Here is a 27,842-nt window from a genome sequence, read left to right on the forward strand (position 1 = left end):
GGTATCCCATCATCCCACCCACAGGGTAGTGTAAAGGACTTTTTTTTCTTTTGGTGAGGTAATTGGGGTTAAGTGACTTGCCTAGGGCCACACAGCTAGCAAGTGTTAAGTGTCTGAGGCCAAATTTAAACTCACATCCTCCCAACTCCAGGGCCAGTGCTCTTTCCACTGCACCACCTAGCTGCCCCAAGGACTTAATTGTTTATCCAGAGACCATATTTTGAGAATCCTTGACTCACAAGGAACACAAGACAACAGCAATAGATACAAAACGTGTGAATGATTGGGCAGTCAGAACACATAACTGGCCTTTGATTCTATTTCATATACTTTCTGCAGTGTAACAGCTACCAAGATGATTGATGCCTTCATCTGGAGGTAAACATGGCTCCCTCATTCATTATGCTTGTCTTGACATTTGAAGCCTCAGTGCTATCTCCTTCAAATTGTAATTGGAGCCATTTATAGAGCACTATTTACCTTTAAAATGCCATCATACAAACACAGCCTGGACCAGCCTTAAAAGCTGGCACCCATGAGGAAAATCCCCCCTCCCTAATATATGCCCTTTTCCCACTCAACCCTATCCTTAATCTCAAATGGCTGATCCCTTACATTCCACATTAAATGTTTATGCTTTTTCCTCTTGCTCAACTAGAGATATCCCTAGGAAAAGTAATATTTTAAGGCATCAGTCACATATGCATTGGTGTGAATGACTTAAGCAGATGCTTTCTGAAATCAAGTTTTTAATAGGTGGTAATATAGAAACAGAATAACAGGAGGCAGCTAGGTGGCACAGTAGATAAAGTACCGACCCTGGATTCAGGAGGACCTGAGTTCAAATCCATCCTCAGACACTTGACCTTTACTAGCTGTGTGCCCCAGGGCAAGTCACTTAACCCTCATTGCCCCACAAAAGAAAGAAGGAAAGAAAGAAAGAAGGAAAGAAAGAAAGAAGGAAAGAAAGAAAGAAAAATAGCTAATTCAGATTAATTATTAAGTACCTGCTGTGTGCAAACAAAAGAGGCAGGAGATGCTATCCAATAGGAAAAATTATGCAGAATGGTAGGTTAGGCTCTGAATAAATAAAACTTTACCTTCTTTATAAGCTCTTTTGAGAGGAATGTTTTAAATTTCTCTGTATCTTCTATATCCCTTGCATGCAGGAAGCATTCAGTAATTATTTGTTCATTGATTTATAATGTTGCCTGATGCCAGCCCAGTATGAGGTTTTAGTAGAAAGAAAATTGTCTGAGGAATCAAAAGGAATCCTCTCTGAGTCCTCAGATCTCTCTCCCCTTCTCTCATACACACACACACACACACACACACACACACACACACACGCATGCATGCATATATAACTTTTGTATTACATAAATATGCAATTTGTATCGCTAATATATATATATATAGATTATTATATATGGATTTTGTTGTATTTATATAAAAGATTAATAATAATAATAATAACCTGTCCTACCTATTTCTTATAAAGAAATAGGTCACGGAGTTTCATAGCATATCTGAACTGGAAAGGACCTCGGAGATCATTTAATCTAAGCCCCTCATTTTACAGCTGAGTAAACTGAGGCTCCAAAAAGTAAAATGACCTGCCCAAGGTCATTTGGATAGTTAGTGAGAGAGCCAGAACTAAAAGCCAGCTTTCTTACTTTTCACTTTTCACCCAATACCATTTCTATTAGATCATTCCACATCCCAAGTGAAACAATATATATATGAAAGCACATAGTTCACGGCCTTAGAGTTAGGAAGACACAGGTTTCAGTTCTACCTCTGACACATACTGGCTATGTCACCTTGAACAAGTTATTTAACCTCATAGAGCCCTGGTCAGTCCTCTAGTACAAGTTGCATAGTTAATTTGCACTGATAGAGGGAATTTCCTCACCAGAAATTCTTCAAAGCAATGACATTACTAGTCTGGTTTCTGCTCCTTATTCAAAAAAATTTTTTTTCTTCTTTCTTTTTTTTTCCTTTTTTTATTTTTTATTTTTTGCAGGGCAGTGAGGGTCAAGTGACTTGCCCAGGGTCACACAGCTAGTAAGTGTCAAGTATCTGAGGTTGGATTTGAACTCAGGTCCTGCTGGATCCAGGGCTGGTGCTTTATCCACTGTGCCACCTAGCTGTTCCCCCTTTTTTCCCCCCTTCTTTTTAAATACAATGTAATGATAGGTAGGAGTTTCACCAAATTTAGACAGTGGATAAACTGTACATGACATGAGCAAATGATCTTAACCTTCTAGGGTCATGGAAAAGCATGACTCAAAGAACAGCAGTAGGCTTGTCATAAGAAATCAAAATGGAGGAGACCACTGGTAAGTGACAACAAGTGCAGTGATAGAATTCACAGCATCCTCCTCTCTCTTTATCTAGATCCCAAGTGGAGGACTCACAGAAATCTGCAGAAAACCCCTTTCCCCAGGATGTGTAACCTCGGTCTCTGACTGGCTGATTTCCATTGGTCTGCCCATGTATACCAGCATCCTCACGGAAGCAGGATTCAACACACTGAGCCAAGTACCTTCTCTGTCACAGACTTCCCTTCAGGATGTTGGCATCACAGAGGAGAGACACATAAGTAAGCTTGTCACGGCAGCCAGACTCTTCAAACCACCCCTGAACCCGGAAGCCATGTAACCGAGAGTGGGCATATCCCTTTAACAACCACTACCCTTTCTTTCACTGTGCTCAATAATACCCGTGCAATTTCTACAGATGGCCTGCAGAAGGTCAGGGCCAGCCTTGGGCTTGGGCTCAAACACAGCCCAGTGAAAGCTTGACCAAGAACTGGAACCTTTCTTCTCAGTGAAGACAAGTAACCAGGGCCATCCTCTTTATCCACCCCCCACCCCCGCCCCACCCCCAAAGGAAAGTCCGAGAAGGATTTTCATTTTGAAAGTTGCTGGGAGCCAACGTACAAACCTGTGACAGATGCCATTTGCCAATCTGTCCTTTTAGGGTAGGGTAAGAGTGGGTGAGTTGTTTGAGGGAGCTAAACCAGTTCCCCAGTGTACCCGAACATCATTCTCCTTCCTATTGCTCTGTCGAAATGCAGGTTTTAGCTAGGCCAAAGTAACAGACTCTGGAGTTAGTTTACGGTGTCGCCCGTTTTCAGTTACTCATGAGCAATTAAATGAGACTGGTACCAGGAACAAGAAAAGTCTTGTTTTGGTTTGGTTTTGGGTTTTCTTCCCCTTTGATAAAGCGAGTCATTTTATAATAATGACTTTCTAGCATTCAGCTTTTTATTTGCCTTAATATAAGCTCTTAAGCAGTATCGTAACTAGTGTCCAGTCACCTGTAACCATATTTCCAGACCTTCAGCTTAGACTGCCATCTAACGTCCTGCGATGTTTCTGGACAAAAATTAAAACAAACAAAAAAAAACTGGCTTTTTTTTTTTTATAAACATCTCACTTTCAGATGGCCAAGGTAGGGCTGTTTTTCAGGCGTTCATCTTGGGTTTCAGTTGTTAGACTAACAAACTCAGTAAATATGTCTACAATTGACAGAGCTATTTCTTCTTGTGTGTGTATATGTGTGTGCGTGTGCGTGCGTGTGCAGTAACTGCCTTTCATTTTAATCATTTTTAATATTGTTACTGTGTCAATCATACTCCAGCATCAACTTGGTATTGTGACCACAACCATTCCAGACTTTTTTTTATCAGCTCATCAGTCATCTCTGTAAAAGCCATTAAAGAGACTGAACTGTTCAGGAAGAGGTTTCAAGGAAAGAAGCAAGCTCATAGGTTGTTTTTGTGGAGAGTTAAGGTGTTGTTTATATTGCATTTTTTTTTAAAAGTTGCTTTTTCTTTTCTGGATGCTTCTTGTATTTCAAAGAAAGTTTCATTTATGGAGGGTTGGACAAATGATCTTAGCCATATCCGTTAAGGATTTACATGTATTCACAAACTGATGTAAAATATTTTAACAAATTCCATCTTTTTGCAGCTTAATATCTTGTTTTCTAGCAGATGCTGAATTCAAAGAACTGACCCATTAGGGCAGGGTTATACTATATCCCCTCCAATAACATCTTGTTTTTAACTTCTTATTACAAGCACTCATTTGTACAATAGATGTCACAGTCACAATTTTGATAACTTTGGACGGACACCGGGCTTTGCTTAGTCAATAGTTACAAATACTTTGATTTAACCATGAAATTCCCTGTGAAAATTATTTCATTATGTCCAAAGTTTCTTTTCCTATACTTTCTATCACTGCCAGCAGGTCTGTGAGGTAAAAAGAGAGAATCTTTATGGTGACATTTTTTTAGTGAGAAAATTAGGCATGACTGAATGCTTTGGTCAGTGGCAAGACTTTCATTTAAAAAAAAAAAGCAACCACTATATTAGACTTATTTTTTTTTTTTGCAATTTTATTTTTAATGATTTGTTTCTCAGTAATATTCAGTTTTTCCAAGATCTGATGTAAAGGAGTTGCTGGGACACAGCCTAAGAACAGTTAAAGCTGTCCACTTTATATTGAACCCTAATTAGCATGTCATTTGATCCCAGTTAAGCACTTGCATTCATGTCTCCCTTCATGTTGATGGAAACATGGTTTATAGTTAGGGTGCCCAGAGGTTGGGGGTTGGTGATATGACCAAATTCTTTAAAAATCTTTCAGGAGGTTCATCGTGAGGTGGGAAGTGGGCTCTCTTTCTCCTTTAGCAAATGGAAGAATAAGTCAGAAGACCCTCTTTGGAAGGTCTCAGCAAAACACCAAAAAGATGGCAGTTTGAAGCACTGACACCTGGATCACAGATGAGAAATTCCATTTGACAAACCCCAGGGAAGGAAATTTTATCTAAATTACTGAATTTTCCCTCCAATAGATATTTTATTTACTAGAATCAGGAGAAATAGAAACTTTTGAGCATTTCAGAATCAGGCTAGACTACCTTTGAAATGAGGATTACATTGGGGAGGCAGGGGAGTTTTGAACCAAATCTAGGAACCATCTATAATTTTAAGAAGCTGGGGGGTGGGGAGGGGCTGTGCCAATTTGAGTAATCTGGGAAATGTGTGTTTTCAAGACTGCCTTTTATGTGGTTTTATAATTTGTTTTCTGTTTGATCTCCTTTCGCTTTATACTTTTAACTCGATCCTAGAGAAAGCCTTAAGTTTCTGTGTGTGGTTGTCAGCTGAGGTTTGAGTGGTCAGCCTATACACTTCATCTGACAGGTGGGAGGTTTCAGCCATATCAAATGTTTAATTAATTCTCTGTCAGGAGGCAATTCTGAGCAAAAGTTAAGCTTGTTGACTTGTTGGAAAGCACAAAAGAAATCTACTGAGCAAGCTCTGGCTCTGGCAGATAACTTGTTACATGTCCACTGTGTGTAATTTTTTAACTTCAAAAGTTGTCTGGCAGGAGCCAGCCCCAAATACTGTTTACATTCCCAGATGATTTAGCTAACACATAACCTTTCTCCAAATGCCCTGTTCTCCTTCTCTATCTAAGTTTGGGTGAAATCATAAGGTTGTTTTATTGGAAAACAGTTCCTTTTCCTAAGCACAGCAGGAGAGGTCAGTTCACCATGATGATGTTGGTGGCACACTGTTCTGTCTCATTCGCAAGGGGAAAAAAAAAAAAAGATTGTACTCTGGGTCCAAGTTACCTTGATTCACATTTGTCATATTTAGGGGAAACAAAAAACTGTCAGGCAAGTGACATAACAACTAACAATGTTGCACTTTCTGTATATGAAATCAATATTTAAATAACTTATTTTTCTCCATTGCTGTTCTTAAACAATGTAAGTAGCTGTAAGATACCAGTACCGATATGTTCTTGCAATTTGCTTCAGCCCAAGAAAGCGGTGTATTGTTAAAAAAAAAAAAGTGTAAAAAGTTATTGTGCTGTTTCATTTAGCAAAAAAAAAAAAAAGTGGACAAAAGGGTTTTCCTGTGTATCAAAACTTGTCTATAATTATGTCATTTCTGTTGATAGAAAAAAGTAAATAAATTTCTTCAACTGAGTATGTCTGTTTTCTTTCAACTCATATATCAAAAGTGAAGAATGTATTATTAGAAATTCCTTTTAAAAATATAAATGATTGTTAGATCATAAATTATGTATTTATCAACACTCATTGTGTTAAGGGATCTCCTTTATTATGGAAGTTACTCTTTGCTCCTCTTATTGATTGAGGTTCAGAACAACTTATGTTCATCTAAATTCACTCGTTTACTGAGATTATTCTTTTCAGTTAAGTTTTACTTTCTCTTCATCTTAAAGTATACTTTAATATCATGGAATGTGATGAATGCCATGAAAAAAAAAAAGTCTGTTGTAAGAGAAACTGAGGCCAAATCACTTAGAAAATTCTTATGGCCAAACAGGGACTAAAATCCAGAATGAAGAAGGAGAAAAGAATTAAAGAATTCAAATAAGAGAACCTAGACTTATTGTGGAAACATTTAGAATATTGGTGTGACAACACAAAATATGGGGTCATAAATGTCTGTTTAAGTATTAGATTTTAAATAGACTAGCACAGTTCACTGTTCACTGGAGTGAATCCAGTGAAAGACACTCTGTCAAACCCTTTTGAAAAACTTAGGAACACTGATCAATACAATAGTCAACCACCATTCCAGAGGACTGAGGGTGAAGCATGCTACATCCCTCCTAAAAGAGATGGACTCAAGAGGCAGAATGAGCTATACATTGTAGACTTGGCCAAGACTGTAGGTGTGTGTGGGAGATTTGTTTCTCTTGATTATGCAGATTTGTTCCTATTCAAAGTAGGAGATGGGAGAGAGAAAGAAAATAAATACTTGTTAATTGAAATAAAAAGTTTAAACACAGTCTGAAACAATGGAAAGCGTGTTGGTGTCAGAATGTTGCTCAGTCGTTTCAGTCATGTCCAACTCTGTGAAAAACCCATTTGGTTTGGGGTTTGTTTGTTTTTTGTTTTGTTTTTTTTTGGCAAAGATACCAAAGTGGTTTGCCATTCTCTCTTATTTTTACAGATGAGGAATTGATGCAAACAGGGTTAAATGACTCACCCGGGGTTACATGTCTAATAATTGTCTGAGACCAGACTTGAACTTGGGAAGATTAATCTTCCTCACTCCAGGCCTGGCACTCTATCCATTCTACCACCTTGCTGCCCCCAGAGTGAGGATGCCTGGGTTCAAATCCCAGTTCTACATTACTAATGAAGACCCAACATTGGGTAAATCGATTAACTTCTCTGGGACTCCTTTCCTTTTCTGAAATGAAGTTGGATTAGATGGTCCCTAAAATCCCTTCTGGCTCTATATCTATGATCCTCTTGTAATGCAAATAATGTCATTGATTTGGCTTATAGGAACAAATTTTTCACATTTAGTTTTAATCTGGTGCACCTCTGTTCAAGTTGAGAGTTGAAAAAAAAAATCTGATTTTAAATCTTAGTCCACAGCGCAGATCAGAGGGTCCAAAGAATGCAGCTTCTAATTTCTGGAAAGCCTCCAGTAGATACAAAATTTGTTCCTGGTCTTAGTACACAGTATATTTTGCGTCTTCTGCAAGAAACTATACATTTAGCAGCAATGGGGCATGTGATTTAGTCAGAGAGTCTGTATTTAGTTCCCAGTTTTGCTTCATATGGCCTATGTAACTTTGGGTGAGTCAAACCTTCCCAACCTTGCTCTTCATCTGTAAAATAGAATGGAATAGGTTGGACCAGAAGGCCTAGGGGTCCCTTCCAATTCTTGATCTATGATCCTAATTCCATTAACAATTTATTAAGGAACTAGCTAGGTGGCCCAGTGGATAAAGTTCTGGGCCTGGAATCAGGAAGACTCCTTTTTCTTAGTTCAAATCTGGCCTCAGACTCTTACTAGCTGTGTTACCCTGGGCAAGTCACTTCACCCTGTTTGCTGGAGAAGGAAAAGGCCAACTACTCCAGGATCTTTGCCAAGAAAACCTCAAATGGTATGGAAGTGTTGGAAACGACTGAACAACATGGTTATTGTATGCCTGCCTCTCTCCTTTTTCTATCACCAACTCACTTCTGAGCCCTTATTGAAATCATGACCTGTTTCAGTTGAAACCAAAGTATAATGAGCAAATACCTGCATAGGCTTGCAGCTTAAACAGCATCAAAAGATGGTAGAGCTATTCAACTTTTCTTTTTGACTCCTCTCTGTATGGAGGAATAATTTAAAGAGGCTCAAATTAGGAGCAAACCAAAACCTCCAAATGTTTGAGTATCTGTTCCACAAAGTGACTGGTTTAATACAACAGATTTATTTATTAATAATAATAATAGCTAACATTTATATAGCACTTACTACGTGCCAAGCACTGTGTTGAGCACTTTACAATAATTATATCATTTGATCCTCGCTTCAACCCAGGAAGGTAGGTACTATTATTATACCCATTAGATACCAACAGATGAGGAAACTGAGGCAAACAGAGGTTAAATGACATGCTTACACCTATCGAGTGTCTGATACCAGATTGGAACTCAGGGCTTTTTGAGTCCAATACTTTATTTACTCTATCCACTGCACCACACACCAGGTGCTAGAGATACAAAGACAAAATGAAGAACTGATTAAAGAAAATGAGGTTAAAAGGGTTAAGTGACTTGCCCAGGGTCACACAGTTTTTATTCTAAGTGAATTCTGACTTTCTTGCTATTCCACACAGAGGACTCTCTATCTCCTGACTGTGCCTTTTTACAGGGCTGCCCCTCAAGCTCTGAATGTTCTTCCTCCTCATCTCTATTTCCTGGTTTCAAAATTCATTTCAATCCCTTCCTTCTGCAAGGGGCCTTTCCCAGTCACTCCCACTGCCAGTGCCTTCCCTTTGGCATAAATCTTGTTTATATGTGCAGTTATCCCACATTATGTCTTTCTCCATTGAGGTTTCAATATATCTTGGGTTGGCATGAGAAACTAAATGGGGATTTTGGGGGGAATTTTGAGGAATCCACAGATGACACACAAAAACCATGAAACAAAAAAAGTTTAGGAACTCAAATGCATAAAATAAATATATGTATAGTATTGCATAGCTTCAACATATTTTATCTTTTAATACCATAATCGGATTTCTTCTCTGGTACAAAGGGAGAGCCAAAAAATTTATGCCATTTTTTCTGATCACTGGGCACTGCACCCCTGACTGTGGAAAGGATGATTGTAGCCGTTTGAATGTTTTCTTCCCTAATGGAACTCAAGTTCCTTGAGACCAGGACTATGTTTGCACTTAGTGCAGTGCCTAATATGTAGGAAGTGTTTAATAAATGTTTGTTGGCTCAAAGGCATGATGGTTTGTGATGGTTCTGAGCAAGGGCTAAATAATAATAATAATAATAACAATAAAAACAATAACTATATACAACAAAGTCATTCGATATCATTTGCTCTTTGGAAAATGGCATTTTAACCAAACTCCTTAGAATTACCCTTTATTCCACCTCTCCTCTTTTTATGGATGGGCCCAGAGGTTAAATAACTTAGCCAGCATCACACAGGTAAAAGTAAGCATTAGAGGTAGAATTTGAACTTACCTCTTCTGACTCCAGAGCCTGTTTTTTTTTTAAACTATATCACACTTTGTACATATATAACCTATATTAGATTGCTTTCTGTCTTGGGGAGGGAAAGGAGAAAGGGAGAAAAATTTGGAACTAACAATCTTATGAAAACAAGTGTTGAAAACTATCTTTAAATGTAACTGGAAATAAAATACTTTTATGATTTAAAAACAAAGAAAAAACTATATCACACTGTCTACTTTAGCATTAGTGCTGTTCTCTAGGCTGCTGCTGTCTTTTGCTATCATTATAGAGTACCTCCATATCACTGCTACCTGTGAAACCAATAACAAGTGGATACCATAGTTAAAAAAGAAAATCCAATTTGTCAGACTAAATTATTTGTTTTGTTTTGGTTTTTGTGTTCACCAAAAGTCAACCAACCCATGAAATGAGATGTCAAGACCAGTAACTACCATCAACCCCCTTAAAAGTGCACTGAACAATCTCCAATAACTTCCAACTATAAAACGCAAGGATTCTAATCAGAAAATTACAAGACAGTCCACTTCAAAATAATGTGCACCAGAGGGCACTGCTCTGCTAGCCTGAAACTAGGGAGGGAAGGTGCTTATGGCCAGCCTTGGGGGAAGCTTTAGCTAACAGCCAAACAGAATTAAGAGCAATGCCGTCAATGGAAGCAATGATAGAAACTGACTTGGTATGACACCCGCCCTCTGCAGCTGGAAGAACAGATGCTTTGCCCTCCACCCCATCCCCGAACAAGAGCAACCAGCTGCAAAGCTGAGCAATTGGGGGTGGGAGGAATGCGTACAGATGTCATAGAGCAGAAGAGCCCCAGCCGTCAGCATCCTATTAAAGTTTTGTGATCTGAAAACACAACTCCCCACCACCAAGTTGCCTATTCAGATTTCTCTTGGAAGTTGAATCAAGGACAGAGGGTGGGTTAATATAAGAGGGGGTGAAATTGCAGAAGCCTCCATCTGCTCCAGTTGACAGGAGCTTATCTGTCCTCACCCCCTGGTGGTCCTGTAGCAGCTAAGAGCTAGGGATACTTCCTCTTTTTCTTCTCATGGGAGTCTGAATAATTGGCAGCTGTGAGGAAACAGTATCAGATTCCAGAAGGGGTGATCTCCTTTGAATCATGGAGGGAGGCTTTACATTCCAGAAAGGGAAAGGGGCAGAAAGGGAGGACCTGACCCTGTTTCAATACAAAGAGTGGTTCATTGCTTGTGACAGAGATGGGAGACACTCCCAAATGGACCCAGCAGGAGGTTTGGAATCCAGAAAGTAGAAGTAAATGGTCAGGACATTCTTAGGTAGGATTGCCCAAACAGATGGTCCAGCATTTATACTGAAGTGCTCACTTACAGTAGTGCTTTATGTTAACCTTTCATCTCATCTATCTTTGGGCCTCATCTGGAAAAGCCATCAGTTGACAAGCAGTTAGGTGGCTCAGTGGATGGAGCACCAGCCTTGGAATCAGGAAGACCTCAGTTCAAATCTAGCTTCAGATAGTTCCTAGCTTTGTGACCCTGGGAAAGTCACTAACCCCTGTTTGCTTCAGTTTCCTCATCTGTAAAATGAGCTGGGGAAGGAAATGGCAAACCATTCCAGTATCTTTGCCATGAAAACCCCATGGACAGTTGTTCATGGATTTAAACCCAGGTCTTTCTGATTATGAGCAACTAGATGGCACAATTGATAGAGTGCCAGGCCTGGAGGCAAAAAGACTCAATGACTTCCTGAATTCAAATCTGGCCTCAGACACTTACTAGATGTGTGACCCTGGGCAAGTCACTTAACCTTGTCTGTGCCTCAGTTTCCTCATCTGTAAAATGAGCTGGAGAAGGAAATTGCAAACCCCTCCAGTATCTTTGCCAAGAAAACCCCAAAATGGGACCACAAAGAATGACATGATATCATGACTGATATGATGAACATTAACAAAACTTTCTGAGTATCTACTGTGCCAAGTACATTCAGCTATGAAACTTATTCATAGGGGTACAATTGTTGCTGATGGCACTATATCCAATGTAAAATGTTCTAGGACCATCAGTTTTTGAGCTGCAAGGGACCTTGGAGGCAATCTAATCCAAACTTTTGATTTTAACATCTAGGAAACGAAGTACCAGAGAGGCTTAGTAATTTGCCCAACATCACACAGGCATGAAGTGGTAAAACTGGGGTTTGAATTTCTTTTTTTTTTTTTCCCTCTCTCTTGCCAAGACCAACCTACTTCCCATTTCCCCTCCTCTGATGCTCTGGTACTGAAAGAGAACATCATCTACTGAGAGGTCCTTCTCTGGCTGTCAGGGTGGTAGGGAAGGAGTGGCCATCCATTCACTTTATTTCAGGGACTTAGTCATTTGGTTTTGTGCATGAAAAAGAGAGGAAAAATGATGGTGGTCACTTAGCTCTTCTCTATCCCTCCATTTTATACCGTCTAGATCTTTCTTCCTCAGTACCCTATAAACTGAATGCTTCCAATCAAGCACTTTCAAGAGATAGTTGAAGTCAGCAAGACCTGAGTTTTAATCCCACTTAAAACAGCTTACCAGCTAAGTGATCCCTGGCAAAACATTAAATCCATCCCAAATAAGATAAGGCAATTACAAGCCTTAAACAATATGTGAATATGATCCATTGACATAATCTTACTTTGATGTTTATGGAGTGCTATGGATCTACTGTGTTATCTCATTTTAATAAGAATAGAGGTAAGGAATAGTATTAACAACAGTAAAATCCTTTCTTCTCCATTCAGTAGGCTCACAAGAGAACAAGAGGCTTTCAATAACTTCAAGCTGATTGAGAAACAACGAAGTTCTGGATGAATTCCTTGTTTAGGGAAGGCAAAATCCAACATTTTTTTCCCAATTTAATTTAATCTGTGTGCTCTGATGGAGTGGTATCAGAATTCCTCTTATGCACAAATGTCCTGTACTTGAAATTCCCATCATTGTCACTGGGATCAATAATCACACATTTATTAAGCAGCTATTTTGTTCTAGTCACCATGCTAGGGGCTGAAGAAGTAAAATTCTATTGTTGTTCAGCCATGTCCAACTCTTCCTAACCCCATTCAGGGTTTTCTTGGCAAAGATACTGGAGTGCTTTGCCATTTCCTTCTCCAGCTCATTGTAGAGATGAGGAAACTGAGGCAAAGTTAAATGGCTTGCCCAGGGTTAAACAGCTAGCACATGTCTGAGAGTCCTACATTCTACTCTGAAAGATGATTTAAGGCATCAAGGGTGCCATTAAAATAAAATTCTTCATTGGAGCATGTTGAGTTTCAGAAGAATGACACATTCGAAAGGGTCTCTGGGAGTCTTGGTTTAAATCCTAATGCTACTTCCTATGTATTATTGGGCAAATCACTTAATCTCATGAGAAGTTTGTATTAGACAGAGAATTAGATAAAGCATTTATTAAGCATCAACTGTGTGCTAGATATCATACTAATCAAAGCAAAAATACCAACAACAACATCAAAATAAAAACTGGAAAGTACCTGCCCTCAAGGAATTTACATTCCAGTGTAGGGAAGAGATCTATATAAAGGGGTAGAAAGGGTGAAGGGAGACTAAGGCCACTGAAGAAGAAGTAGATAACTCTGAAGGGTACAGAGTGGAGCCAGAAATGACAGGATTATGCACTAGGAACCCTGTGAAATGGTGGTCTTGGCCAAAGACTTATCAATTAGAAGAAATGACTACAGTGTGAGGATCTCTCTAAGATTGCTGAGAAGGCTGCTGTCAAGGATGGTCTTGGTGGCTCTAGATTCCGGTTCACAATTTAATTATCTGTTAGCACAACAATTCAAATTTGTTCATCAAATTGACTAGGTAGAGAGTAGAATCTTATTTTATTTATTTTATTTTTTTTTGCGAGGCAATGAGGGTTAAGTGACTTGCCCAGGGTCACACAGCTAGGAAGCGTCAAGTGTCTGAGGTCAGATTTTAACTCAGGTCCTCCTGAAGCCAGGGCCAGTGCTCTATCACTGCACCACCTACCTGCCCCTAAGAGTAGAATCTTAAGGGACTGGACACCAAAGTCTTGAAGGCACTCTGCTTAAAGAGGGGGCAGCAGCCAGAGGCCAACGTAAGGACATTGAATATTTAGAAAGATCCATGCCAAGAGAAAGAAGGAGAGTTATTAAAAATGTGATGGGAGCTTGTGAAAATAACCCCAGCTTTGCCCAGAACTGACTCTGTATATAACCAGTATTAAAAATAAAAATAAATATTGAACAGCTCAGTCCTTCGTCTTCTGTTCTTTTTTTTTCTAAACTCTCCTTCTTTGTGATCTCATGAACCTTTCCAGTTTCAACAAGGGACAGGCTTCCAAATTCGCAGCTCCAGCCCTGAATTCCAGCCTCCAAATCAATTCTATAGAGTACACAGGCTCTGAAGTTAGAAGCAGTTGTAATGACTGAGTATACACAATCAGAAACTGTTTCCAGAACAGGAAGGAGATCAGCCATCACCTTCAAAAGGCCTCTGTGAGAGGGACTAAATTATAGGTATATGGGAAATATCTGTCTCTGTCTTACCCTACTACTCCTCAGAGTTGGGGAGTAACAGTTCTTCTTAGGATAAATTTTCTTTTTTCTTTCTTTTTTCTTTTTTTTCTTTTTCTTTCTTTCTTTCTTTTGCGGGGTAATGAGGGTTAAGTGACTTGCCCAGGGTCACACAGGTAGTAAGTGTCAAGTGTCTGAGCTCAGATTTGAATTCAGGTCCTCCTGAATCCAGGGCCAGTGCTTTATCCACTGCACCACCTAGCTGCCCACTTAGGATAAATTTTCAAGCAAGTACCCATTTAGACTTTCAGCAAATTTGGAAATCTTAAGGGGCAAATGGAGAGATAAATGTAAGATGAAATGTAAGGCTAAGGGTGTTTCAGGTAAAAATGACGCATTTGACAAACAACTTGGAGGTCAGATTGAACTGAGGTCTTCCTCACTCTAGGTCTGGAACTCTATCCACTGAGATACCCAGCTGCCTCTTAGGCAAACAGGGGTTAAGTAATTTGGCAAAGGTCACATGTCTGAGCCCAGATTTGAAATCGGGTGTTTCTGACTCCAGGCCAAACATTCTGTCCATTGCCACACCTGCTATTTAGGACAAATGGGAAGGTGCCAGGTTGAGAAGGACTTTAAGTGGCAATTAGAGGATTTTATATGCAGTCCTGAAGGTAATAGGGAACCTCTTGAGTTTATTGAGCACAGTGCTGATGTGGTCATACCTGTACTTTAGTAAATTTACTTTGGTAATTGAATTGAGAATGGATTGGAGCAGGGAGAGATTTCAGGTAGGGAGATCATTTAAGATGATTATTGCAACATAACCAACAAAATGGAGGATTAGAGAAACTATGATCTTCATGACTTTTAAAATATCTCTAAAATAGATATTCTGTATAAAAGCTAAAGCAATTTCAGCTCTCTCCACGGTGCAAGACACCAAGAATCCTAAGAAAGTAAAAACCCAATAAACTAACTGTAGGGAAAGCTAATTCCCAGCCCCTAACTTGCTCACTCAGCACCCCTTCTCTCACTGGCTAACACATTCTGCAGGGCTGCACAATCTGACTCCTGGCTTACAATAGCACTTGATTCTACATTTCTTCTTCCTGTGCCACAAAAACCAAAATGCATAAGCTTGTTCCATCTGCTCACATCCTCCTTTCCTGTATCAGAGAAAAGCAAAAGATGAATGTTTGCTCTGGAATTATGTCATGGAAGGAACTAAGGTATAATACCAGTATATGTGGTAGTCTACCAGACCTGAGGGAAAAGGGACTAGCATATAGCTGGGGCCAGTTCCGTCCTCCTAGAAATCACTGGGGGCAGAGACCAAAGCTGGTGACTCATGAATTTTCCATATTGGGAGAAGTCTGAGACAGTTTTGAAGTCCAGTCCCCTGAGGTAGCCACCATCAAAGGAGAAAGAGTCAGGAAGTGAGACAAACAGGGCAATGTAAGGGAAAAAAATACATAAATAATCAAAGATCTCATGAAGAAGAAAACTCAGCTAAAGACCTTGAAAATGAACAAATAAACCAACAAGGAAGAGATTAAATAATAGAAAGAAATATGACCTCTAGCTCAAGATATTTTTTTTAAGTGAGACAATTGGGGTTAAGTGACTTGCCCAGGGTCACACAGCTAGTACGTGTTAAGTGTCTGAGGCTGGATTTGAACTCAGGTACTCCTGACTCCAGGGTCAGTGCTCTATCCACTGTGCCACCTAGCTGCCCCTAGCTCAGGATATTGAGTCAAGAATTCCAACAATAAATATTGTAAGATAAGATAAAGATGATGAGAAGCTAGGTAGTGCAGTGGATAGAGTGCCAGGCCTGGAGTCAGAAAGACTCAATGACTTCCTGAACTCAAATCTGGCCTCAGACACTTACTAGCAGTGTGATTCTGGGCAAGTCACTTAACCTTGTTTACCTCAATTTCCTTATCTATAAAATGAGCTGGAGAAGGAAATGACAAAACACTGTAGTATATTTGCCAAGAAAATCCCAAATGGCATCACAAAGAGTTGGACATGACTAAAACAACTGAATGATAACAAAAAAGATAAAAAGAAAATGAGCATCTGAGGAGACAAAGGACCCTGTGGATTCCCAAGAGAGCATGGAAACACAGTGGAATTTTCCTAAATGGTTTAAAAGAGACATAAGATTTTTGGATGCAGAATTTATGACTTGAAGAGCAGAAATAAATATTAAAATTTTTTTTAAATGAATCCATGATGGTATACTTCACCAAAGAAACCAAAAAGGAAACAACCAATTGGGAATGCAATTGCACAGAAATAAATGCCATTTGGGAAGAAAAGCAAAAGACAATAACATTAATAGAAAAAAATCATCTCCATATAAGCAAAATATATTGATCTTGAAGACAGACTGTGTCAAAGATAACTTAAAGATTATAGTTTTCCTAAAAGAACATGTCACATCAAAAAACCTGAACAGTGCAAGAAATACAAGAAAACTAAATTCTGAGCACAGAAAATAAAGTGCAAATCAACAAAATCCACAAATCACCTACAGAAAGGGGGGGAAAAGAATCCAGTCCTGTGATGTAGACACCAAAATACACAGTTAGTAAGTTTAACAATTCCAATGACAAACAACAAAATTTACAAGCAACCAGGATATATAATATAATATAATATAATATAATATAATATAATATAATATAATATAATATAATATAATATAATATAATATAATATAATATAATATAATATAATATAATATAATATATAATAATAATATATTATAATAATAATATATAATAATAATATAATATAAATATAAAGGAAAAGAAATTCCAATAATAAGACTATTCTTCACCTACTAGAAACTGCAGGAGAGACCAGAATAATGGGATCTAAAAAGCAAAGAAGATTAAGATGAAAAACAAGGTGACAATCTGCAAACTTTAGGCTAACCATTAATGAAAAGATGGATGTTCAATGAAAAGGGGCAAGTGAAGCTCCCTATTAGAGCCCTTTACGTCTAAACTAAGGAAAAATGAGGGCAAAGAGAACTATAAACCAATGTCAATAATGAATATCAATTCAAAAATTTTCAATGTAATGCTGTCCAACAGACTAAAACAATTAATTCAAGATATCATTCATCGAGACCAAGTAGGATTTAACTGGGGATGCAAGAGTGGTTCAGCATAACAAAAATAATCAATATAATTATTACATTAAAAAATCCAAAACCACATGAGGATTTTAATACTTTCAGGGAGTGTTTGACAAAGTACAACACTCATTTGTGCTAAAACAAAACACACACCAAAAAACCCAACTCTAGTAAGTATTAGCATAGGGGGATATTTTTAAGTACCACAAAAATATACATCTAAAACCAAAAGCAAGCATCATGCTCAATTGAGATACACTAAGCTTTCCCAATAGACACAGAAGTAAGGCAAGAATGCACTTTTCCCCACTTTGATTTAGTTCTGGAAATGCTAGAAATAGCAGTAAGACAAGAATTTGAAATTAAAGATAGGTAAAGATAAGATAACCCTATTCCTCTTTGCTGGTGACATGATAATCCAATAACTGTAAAATCCTTAGGATTAAGCAAAGATAATGGTTTCAGCAAAGTTATAGGCTACAAAATAAATTCTCAAAAATAAAAAATCATCTTTTTATAATAATGACAAAATCCAAGAAGCAATAATAGAAAGGGAAATCCTATTCCAAATAACTACATGATACACAAAATTCTGGAAATTAGTAAACCAAGGCACACAAAATTTTTTATCAGATTAAATTACGAAAAGTTCATAAAAGAAATAAATAATCTAAATAGCTGGAGAAATATTCGGTGCTTGTGGCTGGGCTGGAGCAATGAGATAAAAATGACAATAGTACCAAAATTAATGTACAATCTTGCTAATCAATAACTTAACTTGTTAATCATATTATCAATAAGATATTTTATAAAATCAGACAAAATCACAAAATCCATTTTTAAAAAAACAAAAGATCTAGAATATCAAGGGAAATATTGAAAAGATTTAGGGATTAAGGTGGAGGAAGAATACTTCCAGAACTCAAAAGACATTATAAAGCAACAATCATCAAAACCATCTGGTATTGGTTTAAAATAGAGATATAAATCAATGAAACAGATTAGACAAGGAAGAATCAGAAATTATGAAACAATAAACCAGTGTTGGATAAAATGAAAAAAAAAACATAAATTACTTTAAAAGAAACTCCCTAGTTGGTAAAAACTTCTGGAAAATTGGAAAGCAGCCTGGCAGAAATTAAGCTTAGTCTAATACCTTATGCAATATTTTATAGTACAAGGTAAATGGATATGTGACCTTGCTACACAAAAAAAATATAGTAAAGAAGCAGATCATCTACCTTTCACAGCTCAAGTTAGATGTATTTTTTTTAAAAAGTCAAACAAGGGGGGCAGCTAGGTGGTGCAGTGGATAAAACACTGGCCTTGGATTCAGGAGGACCTGAGTTCAAATCCAGCCTCAGACACTTGACACTTATTAGCTGTGTGACCCTGAGCAAGTCACTTAACCCTCATTGCCCAGCCAAAAAAAAAAACGTCAAACAAGGCATTGAGGTAATTATGAAACATAAAACAGATAATTTTCATTAGTTGAAACTGAAAACAACTGCACAGAGAACACAAGTGTGTGACCTTGGTCAAGTCAATTAACCTTTCTGGGCCTTAGATTCCTTACCAGACCTCTTCTCGACACCCCACACAGTTATATGACCTACTGAAGTAATCTACGAACCTTTGGGCCTGCTATATAGCTTATGACTATACCCATAACACTTTCAAATGCTACCATCAGCTTTCCAGCTCAGCTTGCATTACACATAGTATATACTTAAATGCTTTTTCATTCATTTATTTAAATCATTCATTCATAATCCATAGAGTGGTCTCTGCTATCTCTCTTTTAGCTTAGGGCTTAGAAGTTCAGCTCTTTCAGGGAGACTTGTCATTCACATAACCAGTCATAGTAAGTGTAACATGAGTAGAATTCTTCAAGAACTACTAAAACCCTCAGGGGTGTCCCCCACCCCCTACCCCAAGCAGAACGTGTCAGTTCTTAAGAGTGCTGGATGTCATCAGCTTTCATTTTTCTGTATAATGGTTACATAGGATGGTTACCCACATAATAACATCTCAACTTAGATGGGCATATGGACACTAATTTCTGGCTTAGCTGGCTCACTCTAACCTTCTCTCACAATGGCAGATCTAGGTTTCCAGAGAAGGACTACCACCACACAGTTACATGCAAATTTCTCAAGCGCCTAGAAGCAACCTCATTGAAAAGAAATATATATCCTCTACTCATCACTCTGGCTTTTGAGCCCCTACTGATGTGTGTGTGTGTGTGTGTGTGTGTGTTGTTTTTTTTAATACAACCAACCAGGGGCAGCTAGGTAGCGTAGTTGTGGCCTTAGATTCAGGAGGACCTGAGTTGAAATCCGGCCTTAGACACTTAACACTTACTAGCTGTGTGACCCTGGGCAAGTCACTTAACCCCAATTGCCTCACCCCCCCAAAAAAACAAAACAAAACAAAACAAAAACAAACAAAAAACCCCACAACCAACCACTCACAATAATGATACTTTTAGATTTTCAAACATAACCATTTACTTAAAAAGCAAATAAATAATAATATCTTAAGTTTTCACTTATCAAAGCAAGAACATGAAAAATAAAAAGATAATAACCCACACATGACTTCCCACCAGTACACTGAGTATCTGGTGGGGGGGTGGGGTAGCACATAGAAACCTGCTAAAGAAACAAAACTTATGTTGTCAGGGGCACTCATCATTGTACATTTCAGTGACATCTTTATATCTCAAGAACTGTCAAAATAGTCCCTTGTCCAATGGAGTAGATGTATTGAATAGATGCTTCCTTTTTAAAGTATTGAATGGTATTTAAAGTATTGATGGTTTTCACCATCAGGCTGAATTGATCTATATTATGATGGACGAATACCTCACTGGGCAAGATGTCTCAGCCAAACTATTCAATCTGCTAAATGGCAACTCTAATTCTCTGCTTCCAGTGTGTCCCTTTCCTCAACTGAATTTACTCAACAACAGCTATCATAACTACCATGTCTAAATTCGAGCTTAGCTGATGCACTTCTGAATTGGTTCTTTCATCTCTCTCTCTCTCTCTCAGCCTTTATCTTTATGGGTTTAGACTACAACCGGTTCCACCATAGTTCCTGATTATTCATTACATTTTCATCTTTTATCTATAATCAGACAAGTTACATTTGTACCACAATCATTACAATAGTTCTGAAGCCTATATATAAACAGCTTGTCATATTCAAAATCAGCAACTGCTTATCTCAGAACTTTCAATCAGACTCAACTCTCCCATCTCTCAGGATAACTTGTCTCAGAACTTTGAGCAGAATTCAATTAGCAACAATCCTTAAAGGAATAGTACATTATATACAGAAAGAGAATCTCTGCTTCCAGGAAACTTTTTAAGAACATAGCCAAGTAATATCTGAAGTCAAGAAGTCTGTTTCTTGCCCTTATCACACTCAGAAGAAATCAAATTTCTGTACTTAACCTCTACCTGATTTAAGATGACAAGATCCTGGGGGCAGTTAGGTGGCACAGTGGATAAAGCACTGGCCCTGGATTCAGAAGGACCTGAATTCAAATCCGACCTCAGACACTTGACACTTATTAGCTGTGTGACCTTGGGCAAGTCACTTAACCCTCACTGCCCTGCCAAAAAAACAAAAACAAAATAAAACAAAACAAAAAGTTTGGAAGCTAGGTGGCGCAGTGGATAAAGCACCGGCCCTAGATTCAGGAGGACCCGAGTTCAAACCTGAGCTCAGACACTTCACACTTACTAGCTGTGTGACCCTGGGCAAGTCACTTAATCCTCATTGCCCCACAAAAAAAAAATGACAAGATCCTTCTAACTTAATTTCTGATTACTATAATTCACCACTTCAAACCATTTCAGGGGTTCCACTTTAAACAAATTGTAAAGGGCTATTTGTGTTGGAGACCCTCCAGCTTTCTCAACCCTGAGATTGTTTTTGGTATCCTTAGAATGAAGTTGTTTTGTTTGTCTTTTGTTCTCAAAGAGGACCATGACATCAGGAGGTGATGCCATAACTTGCAGTGAATTGGATTGAAGTGAGAGAGGGCTGTTCAAAGTCACCAGCCTCACTCTCTCCTCTGGAGCCATCTGGGTCCAGTGGCAAGATGATAAACAGATGAGAGAGATATGTGTGTGTGTGTGTGTGTGTGTGTGTGTGTGTGTGTATGTGTGTGTATATCTATATAGATCTATGTAAACAGATCTCAGGATGACTGGAGATTGCCCCAGATGATTGAGATAATCAGGGTTAAGTTACTTGCCCAGGGTCACACAGCCAGTAAGTGTCAAGTATCAAGTGTCAAGTGTCTGAGGTCAGATTTGAACTCAGATCCTCCTTACTCCAGGGCCAGTGCTCTATCCACTGCACCACCTAGCTGCCCTGTCTCGAAAACGAATGAGAAATGGGAGGGCAAAAAACAAAAATCTCCTGGTAGAGAATCTTGAAGGTGTTTTTGTCTACCATCCTTTATTCCACATTCCTACCTTTATTAGGAACAAGTGAACAGCAACACACTGCTGTACACAACAAAATAATTAAGGGGGGGGGAGTAAGGGAAGGGAATAAGCATTTATATAGTACCTACTATGTGCCAGGCACTGTGCTAATTGCTTTTACAAATGTCTCAGTTGACCCTCACAACAAGTGGGGGAGGTAGGTGCCCATTATTATCCTGATTTGATAGTTGAATAAACTGAGACAGGCAGTAAAGTGACTTGTCCAGGATCACACAACTAGTAATTGTATGAACTCAGGTCTTCCTTATTCCAGGCCCAGCACCATAACTTCCAGCTGCTTCTAATTAAAGTCAATAACTAATTGTTCTGAACTCCACTCACTTTCCTTTATCTGTAAAATGAGAGGCTGGACTAAGCCAGCAAATCTAGAGTATATGGCAGATAGATAAAACATCTGAATTATCTACCTTAGACTTTCTATCTGTCCTCTCCAGTCCAGGTCAGAGGTGGGGCACAGAAGACAGTGACCGGGAACCATGAAGCATAATGGAGTCACTTTTTATAGTGGCAAAGAACTGTGCTACTATATGAGTGCCCATTAGTTGGGAATTTGTCGAACAAATTATGGTATATAAATGTAATGTCATAATAGAAATCTGGGAAAACTTGTTTGAACTGATGCAGAATGAAATGAGCAGGACCAGGAAAACAATTTATATAATAACAACATTATAAAGACAGCTTTGAAAGATTTATGGATTCTATTTAATACAATTACCAACCATGATTTCAGAAAACTGATGATGAACCATGCCACCCACCTCATGAGAGAAAAAAAATGGACTCAAGATGCAGCTTGAGATGTATTTTTGGACATAGCAAATTTGGGAATTTATTTTGTTCAGCTTTGCATGTTTATCATAAGGTGTTTTTTTTCTTTTTTTTAATGCCCCAGATGAATATAAATTTTTACTAATTAAAATATTAAAAGAAGGAAGCAAGATACAGGGGGAGAGGAAGAGTAGCCATTTTTAAAAGTTTATACACATTTCGGAAGTAAAGGTTATTTGTAGAAAAAGTTCTGTGGACATACGGTGACAAAGCATTTGACGAGATGATTTTTAAACTTCTTGTTTATAGTCTGACTTTCTGTGATTCTGTGATTCCACTGATCAAGTTTGCAACTGGGGGACGTTGTGACAGGGACTTAGGAATTGTCTTCTCTGTGTACAATGGCTGTAGTAGAACCATTTTAGGAAGGAATTTCTGGTGCTGAGCCCAGGTCTCAATGTAAATGTTGCTCTCTCATCATTGTTTCTGTATTATTTAGTTAAATCCCCAAGAGAAACATGTACTCTAGCAAGAGCTGGCAGCATGGGAATTGGCTAGAGGAGCTCTCTTAGCTTGTCACATTGTTTATGCTGGAAATGCTAAGTGAAAGGAATCTTCCATGGTGTCTAATTCCTGTCCTGATAGAGCCAATAGAATCTTGATTTATAGAGATCTGTTCTTATCCTCTCTGCATGAAGTGGGAGAGTATCTCTATCTGGCCTTCTGGCCCCAAGCACAATGGATCCCTTTTATAGCACTGAAGTACTTCACATATTTTGAGTGTAGAAGCAATAAAATAACCAGCACAGGCATAGGCCGGCTCTTCATTTCCTGTTCCTTTCCTCCCACTATCAGGTAAGGGTGAGGGATGCATCTGATTTGTAAATTTGTAGATAGCATCAAGAGCAAAGCCAGTCTTCTTTTCTTTCTTATTAAGTTGGCTTCAGTGGAGCTGATACAAAGAATCAGCCTTAAGTAATCTTTATTTCAGGACTAGAAAAAGGGCGGGAAAAATCCACATTCTTTTTGGATAGTCCTAAACTGAAAACCATTCATCCTCTCTCATTTGGGATCTTCTTAACCTTCTCCTTTTCTCCTTATTCTTATAAACAAGCCATAAAACCTGAGCAGGAATCGTGCCTCTCTCCATATCCTATCCCAGATGCACAAACAAAACAATACTGTCACTCCTCTGATTGCAAGGAAGCTGCCACATCTCTGGGGTGTAGGGAAGCTTTGCAAGTATATCTTTCTGTAAAAGACTTATTCCATATGCTCCAACGTGATCAGTTAAATGGGAAGAGCTCAGAGGCCAAGGTATGAGGGAAGGGTCCATTTGAAAGTCTTAAGAGAACTCACCCAGGAAGATGGAACAAATTCAAACAAACAGATGTATCTAAAATTGGGGTCCTTGGGGGCAGCTAGGTGGCACAGTGGATAAAGCACTGACCCTGATTCGGGGGGATCTGAGTTCAAATCCAGCCTCAGACACTTGACAGTTACTAGCTGTGTGACCCTGGGCAAGTCACTTAAGCCTCATTGCCCCACAAAAAAATAAAAATAAAATTGGGGTCCTCTACAGCAGTTGTGTAGAGCTCAAATGGAAATGGGGGCTACTAAACTGTACATAAGGACCCCTGAAGGCCTCATATTGAGGAAGAAAACCACATATTAACATCATCTATGTTTTGTTAAATTTTTATTTATTTTGTGAAATATTTCTCAATTACCTTTTAACCTTGTTCAGCTATACTCTTAAGTGTTGTGGGCCTGTTTGACACCTGTTCTGGAGCAGTGGATATCAAACTTTTTAAATTTTTTTTTTTGTTTGATGCAACCTAGTTTGTCCTCCGTAGCTAATTACAATCTGTCTCTTCACCATGTGGTTAGCAGAGAAGACCAGTTATAGAATGTCTTTGCATGCTCCAAATTGGGGAGCAGGATCTCCTAATAATGTCCCAAAGCAGGACCCCAAGGCTCTTAAATATGGAGGTTGCATCAAACAAAGCCGAGTATGTTCACCAGTTCTCCCAGTATTTACCCCCACAGTAAAGATCAAAGAAAGGGAGGTTTATCCTAGGTCCTAAGTATTATATTCCTCATCTGTCAGCAAATAGGTAACATATATGTTGTACTCTAAGATTTGCAAAGCACTTTGCATTGTTATCCGATTTGATTGTGGATCCTTCCCCCCTCCCCCCCCCAAATGAGGGTAAGTGACTTGCCCAGGGTCACACAGCTAGTAAGTGTCAAGTGTCTGAGGTCAGATTTGAACTGAGGTCCTCCTGAATGCAGGGCTGGTACTCTATCCACTGTACCACCTAGCTGCCCCCCTGTGGATCCTTTTTACACTATTAGGTGCTATTAGTAGCATCATTTTACAGATAAGGAAACTGAGGCTGAGAGGGGTTAAAGTGACATGTTCAGGGTCACATAGGTAGTAAGTGCCTGAGGGAGGATTTAAACTTGTCTTCCTGAGTCCAATACTCTATCCACTGAGCCACCTATCTACCTATTTACTAGACAGAAATAATTCTATACCTCTATAAAATTCAACACCTCTCTTGGAGATCAAGCCCCTGGCGTGGCCTTCCCCCTCCTCCCTGAAGAGTTAGAAATCAAAATCTTTCTCAGAGAGAGGATGAGCCCAATTTCTGATCTCATCAGCACCTATGGATTGAATTATATCTCTAAGCTGATGATTTTCAAATCTACCTTTCCTGCCCCAACCTCTCTGCTGAGCTCCAGTTTTGCATTTTCAACTGCCTCTCCAACATCTTGAACTGGATATTTCAGTAGACATATTCAACTCAATTTGCTCCAAACAGTGATTATTATCTTTTCCCCTAAACCCTCCCCACTCCCACCTTCCCTATTACTATAGAGGTGTAACACTATTCTCCTAGTCCTTTAGGTTCCCAACCTAGAAGTCATCCTTCATTCCTCACTCTCACCCCCTGTATTCAATCTATTGCCAAGGCCTGTTGAATTAACCTCTGAACATCTATAAGACATGTCCCCTTCTTTCCTCTGACACTGCCACCATTTTGGTGCAAGTCCTCATCACCTCATTCCTTTACTATTGCAATAGCCTGTCAGTGGGTCTGCCTACCTCAAGTCTCTCTTCACTCCAATCCATCCTCCATTCAGCCACCAAAGTGATTTTCCTAAAGTACAAATCTAACCATGTCATTTTCCTACTCAAACTCCAATGACTTCCTATCACCTCCAGGCTCAAATAAAAAAATGCTGTGCTTGGCATTCAAAGCTATTTACAACCTAGCTCCCTCCTACCTTTTCAGTCTTCTTACTTTGAGCCAGTGACACTGGCCTCTTTGGTTGTTTCACAAACAAGACATTCCATCTCTTCAATCCAGACATTTTCCATGCCTGTTCCCCCTTGCCTGAACTACTCTACCTATTGATTTCCTTGGCTTTCTCGGCTAAAATCCCACCATGCATAGGAATTCTTCTCTCTTAATTCCTGTGCCCTCTCTCTGTTAATTATTTTCTATTTATCCTGTATATAGTTTACTTTGCATATATTTGTTAACACGTTGTCTCCTCCATTCAATTTTAAACTTCTTGAGGGCAGGAACTATTTTTTGCTTACCACCTCAGGGAATGGGGAGGGGAAGGACATAAGGAGAGATAAAAATTGAAACTCTTTTGAGTTTCATATAAATAAAATGTTTATTGCTTAAAAAAAGAATGCTCCCTTGATTTTCCAGCAGGACTAGTCTTGCAAACCCAGGAAACTCGACAATTGGCAGTAACACATCTTGGTAAATTACACCTTAATAAATCACTCATCTATGCAGTTTTATTCTTGAAAATACCAGTCTGTTTAACATATAAGACTCAGTAATTCCTTGATTATTCAGGAGAAATTTTAGCTCAAATTCATACATGTATAGTGATCTACCAAATAACTTCTTTTCATGGAGAATTGTAGCTTTACTACAAAATCCTAATCAATTCACCCAAGCATGTATACAAAATAATTGGTCTCGGAAGAAGTCCTGATGGATCTATTCAGATACATGGCCAATAAGGCTAGAATCACCTCTGGGAAGCCATGATACTTGAGCAAGAGTTGGTTTCATGAGGACCTAGAAGCATCCAGGTCCTAAGGGTTCTCTTTGACTAAGAAGATTTAAATTCAACCCATGTTGTAGAGCTTTGTTAACCTCCTTCATTCTTCCAATATTCAGGTTCTTTTTTGTGCCCCAGAGGCCTCTATCTGTCTGGTTCTGGCCCAGGACTTCCAGTTCACTAAAGGTTATAACATCTCTAATTTTGAATGTAAATCTGTTCTGCTCTACATCTGCTCCCTAGGGAGAGATTGGAAAATGTCTCTGATACTTCACATCAATTCAGGTGTCTTTTGTGCTATATCCACTTCTTCCTTGAGGATGGGAGACAAATGATAATGCTTCATATTCCCTCCCAGACTCTCTAATTTCTTGGTAGAGCTTAGAAAAACATATTCTCACTGGGATTCACAGAAAGTCATACCTCCACAAGGCCTTTTTTCTTTCCTGAGCCTTTTTTCACACTTAGAAAATCCCCCCTGAATATACCAATAAGAAACTGGGATATAAAATTATTAACAGTTGTTGAGTCAGGAATAGAGGTGGGCAGAGACTCATCAGAAGGTGGGAAAGGGGGGCGGAGCCAAGATGGCAGAGGAAAGATACTAAACGCACAGAGCTCCTGATACAATTACCCCAAAAATAGCAATAAAAGAACCCTTGGAGAAGAAAAACACACAAAAATATGGGCTGAGAGTTTTCTCCAGCTATAGATAGATTTCAGGGGGTTGTGCTGGACCACGAATAAAGCCTAACCCCACAATCAGGCCAACACACCAGACACCCGCCTGAGGAATTTACCCCAGAGCCTCTGAATCGGCTGCAGCACTGGTGTCTTCTGGAACTGAGCGTGCCATCAGGTTAAATGGCTGGCTGGGACAGGGTAAGTGCAGGGGTACCAATGGACTGGGGAGAAGAATTCAACTGTCCTATCCCAGCAAGGAACCAGGAAGAAATCCTGAGCTTTGGGAGGCCCAGGTGGGAGAGGGGGGAGGGGAGCAGGGGAGCAGGCTTGTTGAAGCTAAGAACCACACCACAGAAAGCTTTGCTGGTTGGTTGTTTAGTAAGTAGGCTTGAGGTTATCTCCAGACCAGAGAACAGGCCAGGTGAGATCAAAACCTGCCCACCCTCAAACCAAAACACCTGTGACCCTCTGAATCTGGGAACAGGAGCAAAGCTGAGAAGCAGCCCCCGCCCCCCGCCCCCCCCCCCCCCCCCGCCCCCCCCCCCCCCGCCCC

At 39.1% G+C, this 27,842-nt stretch overlaps 1 protein-coding gene across 6 annotated transcripts in view; it reads left to right on the forward strand.

Annotated features, from left to right (window-relative positions):
- Positions 1–6,012, forward strand: part of SASH1 (SAM and SH3 domain containing 1) — a 236,753-nt gene extending 230,741 nt beyond the window's left edge. For all 6 annotated transcript variants that reach the window (XM_044000447.1, XM_044000450.1, XM_044000448.1 and 3 more), the window contains one exon: positions 2,401–6,012. In XM_044000447.1, the coding sequence (XP_043856382.1) occupies positions 2,401–2,664 (264 nt within the window). In that variant the 3' untranslated portion in view covers positions 2,665–6,012. The remainder of the gene's footprint in view (positions 1–2,400) is intronic.
- Positions 6,013–27,842: the final 21,830 nt, after the last annotated feature.

This window comes from Dromiciops gliroides, chromosome 4 (genome assembly GCF_019393635.1).
Source record: "Dromiciops gliroides isolate mDroGli1 chromosome 4, mDroGli1.pri, whole genome shotgun sequence".
Lineage (NCBI taxonomy): Eukaryota > Metazoa > Chordata > Mammalia > Microbiotheria > Microbiotheriidae > Dromiciops > Dromiciops gliroides.